Source organism: Cyprinodon variegatus, unplaced genomic scaffold (genome assembly GCF_000732505.1).
Source record: "Cyprinodon variegatus isolate N-32 unplaced genomic scaffold, C_variegatus-1.0 Scaffold347, whole genome shotgun sequence".
Taxonomy (NCBI): Eukaryota; Metazoa; Chordata; class Actinopteri; order Cyprinodontiformes; family Cyprinodontidae; genus Cyprinodon; species Cyprinodon variegatus.
The window spans coordinates 734108-741423 of NW_015150800.1; the positions used below are offsets into that span (position 1 = coordinate 734108).

A 7316-nucleotide genomic window follows, 5' to 3' on the forward strand; every position below is an offset into this window, starting at 1 on the left:
ACGATACATGCCTTCACGTAAGAGTCTCCAAAAGCCGCCAGTGACACCGTAAAAAAGTCGCCAGATTTGTCGCTAGTCGCTTTTTTGAAATATAGTCGTTGGAGGGGTCTGAAAAGTCACTGAGTTGGCAACACTGCACCTGCGGCGCTGGCTCGCTCTGCCGTATTTTTTCTTCTTCCCCCGCTTCAGTCAAGTGGATGTGATGACGGCGGCGGCGGATGACGCATTAATCGCGCGACACAACTAATCGATGATGAAATTCGTTGCCAACGCTTTTAAAAGTCGATTTTTATCGATTCGTTGTTGCAGCCCTAAGCATGATACAAACTTTAACAGATTTTTTGTGATTGAACAATAGAAACTGGCACATAAATCTGAAACTGGAAAGAATCAACGACTTTCCCTTTTTTTAGTTTACAAATAAAAATGTGTTCCAAATATGGCTACATGTCTTTTAGTAAATGTATCAGGGTAAGAGGGAGAGCATCTGTAAGTAGCTGCAGTTGGCCTTTGGTCCTAAATTGACTGGACCACTCTAACACATGAATCCTGCCCTGATCTAACAAAATTGGAGCTAAGGGTGTAGGTTTGAGGGCGTTGTCCTGTGGAAAGGTGGACTTTCACTCCAATCTTAAGTGTTTTGTAGCCTCTAAAAATGGTTTTATTCAATATTTTCCAGTTTTTAGCTCAGTCTTCCCATAGACTCTCGACACCTTTCCTGTTCCTACTATAAAAAAAGCATCTTAGTATGATGGAAAAAGTGTGATCAGGCTAATTGTGTCTCACATGTATCCCATTATGTTCAACTTTGGTATCTTCTAGTGAGAAACCTTTCTTTTTCTCTATGTTTCGGTCCTCCACATCACTTGAGGCAAGCTTTAAGCAGGATTTATCACTACACTGTCAGGTATGTTCCTTTGTCTCCATAACACTGTGTTCACTAATGTTACTTGATTAAAGCTTAGCTTTTTTGACTGTTCAGTTTAGGCAGACAGCAATGTCTCTGCTTGTTGTTGTTGTTACAGACTGTTTACAGCTGCTCTCTATCCACTCAATTTGTGATTATGTGTTCAAATCTGAAAAAAGTTAATGAGTTGCAAACGCTGTTCATCTTTGCAAAACTGTTGCAGAACTCACTTGGTGTAAAAGCAAACCTGTGTTTGCATAATTCACAGTATTCTTTCCTACTGTGTTTTAGCCACTGCAGTAAGCTGTGAAGACAAAAGACAAGATGATGAGATTACTCTCATTATACAGGTTAGTGTGCAAAGACAATTTACTCTATTCAACAGAGAATTCTTGTTTTTACATTTTGGGTTTGACTTTCAAAATGATTCATGCTTTTTTAAGTAACAGTTTGACATTAGGATCAACAGAAATTGGCTGATCTTAATAGATAATTATTACAGTATATAAAGGTTCACTGTCATACCATTCCTGATGGATAAACTTGATGCTGCCAGTGCAAACGCAGGGATGGTAGAGCGGCTTTTCCTGGGTGCCCTCTGAGCGACATACTCGACATATATCCGCTGTAAAATGGATAAATAAAACACTAATTAGTAACGTTTTAGATATCTAATCAGGATCACTCTAGGGCTGCACTGTTCTCTTATCAGTTCTTTCAGATTTACTAAACACAACCAGCAAAGGCCTACTAAATGCATGACTAAAAAGACTTAACTGTAGGTTTCCTCTATAGATCAGAGATCGTTTAACCCCAAATTCAATGTGTTTTCTTTAATTTGCTTATAACATCTAAGGTATAAATATTTCTATTGTTTCAATATTATATAAATTTTAGTGATTTGTTATTGTTTTTATGTGTATTTAATTAATAATTCAAAAACACAAAACATCTTATTAATACCCAGGGGCGGAGCTTGATGGGGGGCCAGGGGCGGCCTTGGCCACCCTTACGCTACGTTCACACCAAAAGCAGGAAAGGCAGCAGGAGCAGCTAGTTTACATGCAAAGACAATGGCTGACACGCGTCAAGGCGCAGCAAAACGTTCCGCAGAGCGTTTTGAGCAGCTGAAGCAGCGCGTTGTGAGCGTTTGAGTATCTGACGCGCATACTCGACATGCCATATCAACCAGTCAGAAAAGCTGATCTGGGAGCTGGCAAGGAGAGAGACACGTCGCTAATGATACAGATCACTATGATCACTCCTCTGAAACAGTTAATTAACGCCTAAATTAACTTAAAATGCCGAAATCTGCCAGCAAAACATGTTCACTTTTACTATCCTGATGCCTGCAGTTTGGATTTCGTACATGAAAAATGCTTTCCAGCCGCCGTGGCAAACCGCCAGGATGCAACCACGCCAGAGGCTGCTGTTGAATGGAATTCCTACTGACAGAGCACTGCCGGTATGTGGGGGTCTGAGCGGCTCCGACAGAGAAATATTTGAAGGCAGGATGGTAATCTGGATGAACTGACTGCACAGATAAAGTTTTCAGGTGGTCTTTCTTGCTTTATTACTACTTTATTCCCACTGATCACAGCATATATAGCTGCCAGGCAAAGAAAGGATAGGATAGCTCCGCATCAGACCTACTTTTTCCATCACGCAGCTGGAGCAGCAAACCTAAACTAAACTTGTACAAGCATCAAAAATGAAGCAGCACATGCGTTTTTGCAGCTCTTGCTACTCTTGGTATGAACGTTGCATCAGCCAATGATTGGCTACCCCTGTGGCCGACCCTACTTTTTTCTCTCTAATACAAACTGTGGCAACAGTCTGAACTACATTTTGAGTTACATGGGGTAAAGAGAAAATGATGTTCTCTGCAATTCATATAGGAGTATTCAGTGAAATCATAGATAACTATTTTAATAAAAGCGTATTAAATAATCAATTTATGTAGATATTAGTACTTGTAAATATACATTTTTGGCAAAATGATTATTGATTAAAGTAGGTAAGTAATGAAAATAGAAAAGATGTTCACTCCCAGAACTCAAACCTGAAAGAATTGTATCCACTATACCTTTTATCAAGGAAGCACGGATGTTTAAATATACTCGTTGTTAGCAAAGGCTGTGGGAGAGGATAGTTTGTTTTTATTTAGAAAATATGGATGTTTTAGTCATTAATTTTCCTGTTGGAACAATGTAGATTGACCCTGAGGTTCTGGCGCCGATCCCCTTTCTGCCACCCCTTAGTGTACATTGGTTATTGCCTGGCCACCCTTAGAAAACTTTTCTGGCTACGCCTATTTTAATATTGCTTTAAAATTCAGGTGTGACTGGCGAATCAAAGACAAAAAACATTTTTTTCATGTCTTATTATATACATGAGAGAGAAATAAATTATGGTAAATCAAACCTTATTCCAGACCTGAAAAGTTAACATTTAAGAACTGGAAGACCTGATGTGGAGAAGCTTTTTTACATTTTAAAAAGGTAAGACTGACAGTAGAGGCCAGTCCAACAGCGCCAACTGTAATCCTTGGATTATATATGTATTCCAGTGACCAGAATAAAATAACTATAATTAGCCGATGAAGCGGCTGCGTGTTAACATTTAAAGTGTCTCCCTGTGCTAAATAAAACCATTAACTTGACAGTGTATTTATTACCATTTACTAACGTTTAGAGCGCTTACATAATTACAAACGGCTGTAAAACAAAATATAGTTTGGAAATCGGAATTTGTGAGAAAAAGGCAGTGTATGGTTACCATAAATCTAAACTATCCTAGGTTCGGAAAGTATAAACAGCATTAGCTAATCATTACCCTAATGTAAGGCTAGCTTGCTCCCCACAATCGAATAACTGCTAATAACGGTGCAATTTAACTAACGTTATCTTAAAAAATAAATATAAATTATTTAAATTGCCACATAGAACATTTAAAATGTGTTTTCTGAACAGTATGCTGTCACAAATTGACATTTGGGAATTTTATATCACGTTACAAAATGCCCAACGGCAACAACCTGTTTACAGTTAGAGCTAACAGAATGCTAATACCCGTTAGCTGCTAACAATAATTGGCTAACGGTCTCCTAAGTATCAGTCGTTTGTCATAATTTCATAGGGCATAAAAACATAGTATGCCATGGTCGTTGGTTGAGACCTTCTCAGAATATATTACGCTGTGTTTTAATCATAACACCGTAATACTTTACAGTATAAAAATAGATATTTTAAGTTGAACGTTAGCTACCTTCCTCTGCGGTATCCATCTTGGCTGGCTGCTAAGCAGCCTTGCTCCACTCCAACAGCCCGACAGTGGGGATAAAAGCGTAAGCCGTTAACTAACTCCGAGTAAACATTTCAGTACAATGTTACGTTAAACCGGACATGTTACCGTGCATTTAACATTTTCTCTACAGCTTTTCTTGATACATAATCGGCTAGCGGTCATGCATACTCAACGGAACGACACGTGACAGTACAGTATATTTGCCACTAGATGGCAGCAAATAGCAGCTACAAAACTCCTTTCATGACAGATTTTCTTTATTTATAACAAAACCAACAAACCATAAAACAATTGATGGACAGTAGTACTGTGATCGTGACAGGTACAGCTTTGATGTAGCCTTATTTCTATTAAAACATATCTTGAAAATCTGTTGTCCATGCAGCAACCCACTATCTCATTTATGAGGATTTGGTTTATTCTCTAATGATGTGTTTCTTGTCTTCCCACTGTTCAGAGCTGATTGAAATGTTTTGGCATCATACACCCACACAGTGTCTATGCCTTCCCCTTCGGTGCTTTCAGGAACCCATGTTGGAAAGGGAAAACGGCAGGCAACCACTTTGGCTGAACTGGGCAGCTCATTTGCCAACTTAAGCTCCAGCTGATCCATCTGCAGACAGAAAAAAACAAACAAAACACAAATATAATTAGGGTTTTTGAGACTAGCATAAGCAATAATTATCACTTTGGCAATGTTACCTGTTAGCCAGTGTGTTTATTGTGTGTTATACAGCTGAACTCACCATTTGAGGAACTCCAAAAATAACAACATTGGAATATTGAGCAAAACTAGCCTGTCGAAAGAACAGAATTTGTTTATATTTTTGTTACACTAGATGGCTATTCATATGCGATTCTCTAATCAGGATACACGTACCTTCCACAAATCGGAAATATAAAAGGAAGTAGAGCGGTGAACTCCTTCTCTCCAGGCCTTGTAGCGAGAATACCAAACCAACCAAGGGTTTAACTCCAAACCAGATGCCTGAAATCCACACTTTGCTGCTGCTATCACCTGCAAGATTAAAAAAAAATGAATCAGAGCATTGATGTGCATCAGCAAAGGTAAAAAGTTACAGTTTTTTTCCCTAATAGGAAGTAAATCCATTTGCTGGCAAAACAGGATTTGAGGAATCTATTATTTAAATAATAATATTCTATAGCTCAATTTACTTTATTTATAAATGCAATTACTTGGTGATCAGGCCTTAAATTTGGGACAAGGTTTAAACACCCATCGGGTTTTTTTTTTACTACTCTGCTATTTGTTTATGTCAGTTTCTTAGCTCATTTAAGCTTTCTATGTGTTCTATAGGCTGTGCTCAAAGTTAGCACTATTAACCAGTTTGTATCTATGGAATAAAAGTTTTAGAATGACCTATAAATCAGAGTTTCTTAATGGTCTTTCCTGATTTGAAACTAACCCCATAGTCTAATGAGGGCTGCTAAATCATCAATTATCATTATCAGCCTCCAAAAAGATAAACCCCATAAGTTTTGATAAATAAACAACTTGTATGCATGCTTAAACAAAGATAAGATTTAACTTCTTCATTCTTTATGTTGTTGGGTTCCTTACTATTGTCTCAAAAAGAAAAAGAAAAAAAAGAAAAGAAAAAAAAATATATATATACATATATATATATATTTTTTACTATATCAGCATTTGCTTAATAAGCCAAAACACTGGCGCAAGTAGAAATACTTTATGGCTTTATATCAAGAATTGAAAATGAATAAATGAATAAAACAAAGAACTTATTTTTTCATTGTAAAGTATTATATTCCACGTCACAGTTTTAAATTAAAAAAAGTAATATTTTTTATAGCAATAAAAAAGGGCCCAGAATCAAAACATTTAGAAATGTAAGGGATGTCTTCAACTGCTACCAGTACATTTGTACATATAATTAAAGAAAAAATATATGATGAACTTCCGGTTGAAATCACATCTCTTTAATTATGAGAAACAAATCTGCTGCTGATAGATTTCAATGAAACTGAAAATTGGGATTTATGAGGGAAAAAGCCTGCGACACTATCAGGGTGTCGGGACTGATCACTTACTATCCTTCCATCGCCGCTTCCGATGTCCACCAGAGTCCCTGACCTGGACTGCAGGACCTTCAGGACGTTCTGCACCTGAGCCGTGGTGGCAGGGACAAACGGGAGGCAGACTTTTCTGAGGGCAGGAGCGACAAACGGGGCAGCCACCGCATAGAGAGCGACCAGGGAGCCTCCAACAACCCCTGTGATGACCAGTCCCAAACGACTTCTACTGCGCCTTTCATCACTAGCAGGTCCCTGCTGAGCAGAGTCTGGGAACAGCTCCTGCTGTGACATGATGCTATAGCTAAAGTCAGCTAGCATCAGCTAAACGCCATAAACAGCGATAGTTAGGGCGAGTTAACAACGAGGTAGCAACTATTCATTTAGGCCACAAAAAAAAGATGCACCTAACCAAATAATCTACAACCATAAATTCCCTTCTGTAAACATTAAATAAAACGTTTAAAAACAGTTTTGTTCTTCTTTATTTTATTTGACTCTGCTTTCATCGTGTGAAGTACACGCCTGCCACCTGCTGGCTTAGAATAGGTTTCGCAAACAGTCCCAAGTTTTATGGCTCTATACGCTTTTCCTTCTTATTTCGTCTTAGAAAACTTCACAATAAGGCCTTCCTATAGGATATCTATTGCTTTACACGACAAAAACATCACTGTCTGATATCAAAGTTTATGGTCCATATTTAGGGTTCCCAACCTTCCCTTTAAAAACGGAATTGTATCTAGTCCCGTATTTAGTGGAAAGGATACGCACTTTGTCCCGTATTGCTATGAGAGTAAAAAGCTCATGGAAAATGAAGAACAAGGGCACGTTAGATACAAAACTTACGGTAAACTTGTTCCCGATCCCTGTCCTGCTTTGTGACCAATGAGCTGACAACGTACACGTGACGATCCAGAATAGCCTCATCCCATTGGTTAAGCCAAGTGTTGCTCACGGAGAAGATAGCGGGAGACAACCGGGTACGAACGGAGTAATTTAAATGCTCACGCGGCTTTTGCGGGAAGTGCTCCTCCTTCGAAGAATGCAGAAA

The 7316-nt window shown here is 38.5% G+C and overlaps 2 protein-coding genes across 3 annotated transcripts in view; both read right to left on the reverse strand.

Annotated features, from left to right (window-relative positions):
• Window positions 1-4422, reverse strand: part of LOC107091686 (E3 ubiquitin-protein ligase MARCH6-like) — a 20641-nt gene extending 16219 nt beyond the window's left edge. For both annotated transcript variants that reach the window (XM_015385763.1, XM_015385762.1), the window contains exons 1-3: window positions 4175-4422; window positions 1433-1532; window positions 1138-1211 (exon numbers count right to left, since the gene is read on the reverse strand). In XM_015385763.1, the coding sequence (XP_015241249.1) occupies window positions 1138-1211; window positions 1433-1532; window positions 4175-4193 (193 nt within the window). In that variant the 5' untranslated portion in view covers window positions 4194-4422. The remainder of the gene's footprint in view (window positions 1-1137; window positions 1212-1432; window positions 1533-4174) is intronic.
• A 112-nt stretch (window positions 4423-4534) lies between these two features.
• On the reverse strand, window positions 4535-6895 carry LOC107091687 (protein FAM173B-like). Its single transcript, XM_015385764.1, has 4 exons — window positions 6284-6895; window positions 5094-5231; window positions 4960-5010; window positions 4535-4826 (listed from the first exon to the last, which is right to left on the reverse strand). Exons 1-4 carry the CDS (start codon window positions 6584-6586, stop codon window positions 4611-4613), a joined length of 708 nt encoding a protein of 235 aa, XP_015241250.1. The 5' UTR covers window positions 6587-6895; the 3' UTR covers window positions 4535-4610.
• Window positions 6896-7316: the final 421 nt, after the last annotated feature.

What these genes read in the sequence shown, in the direction of transcription:
- LOC107091687 (XM_015385764.1), bottom strand. Translation starts at nt 6,586, where the DNA reads ATGCTAGCTGACTTTAGCTATAGCATCATGTCACAGCAGGAGCTGTTC. An exon ending in GAAGCGGCGATGGAAGGATA is followed by an intron (nt 5,232 to 6,283) that starts GTAAGTGATCAG and finishes TTAATCTTGCAG; the next exon opens with GTGATAGCAGCAGCAAAGTG. An exon ending in TTTTTGGAGTTCCTCAAATG is followed by an intron (nt 4,827 to 4,959) that starts GTGAGTTCAGCT and finishes TTCTGTCTGCAG; the next exon opens with ATGGATCAGCTGGAGCTTAA.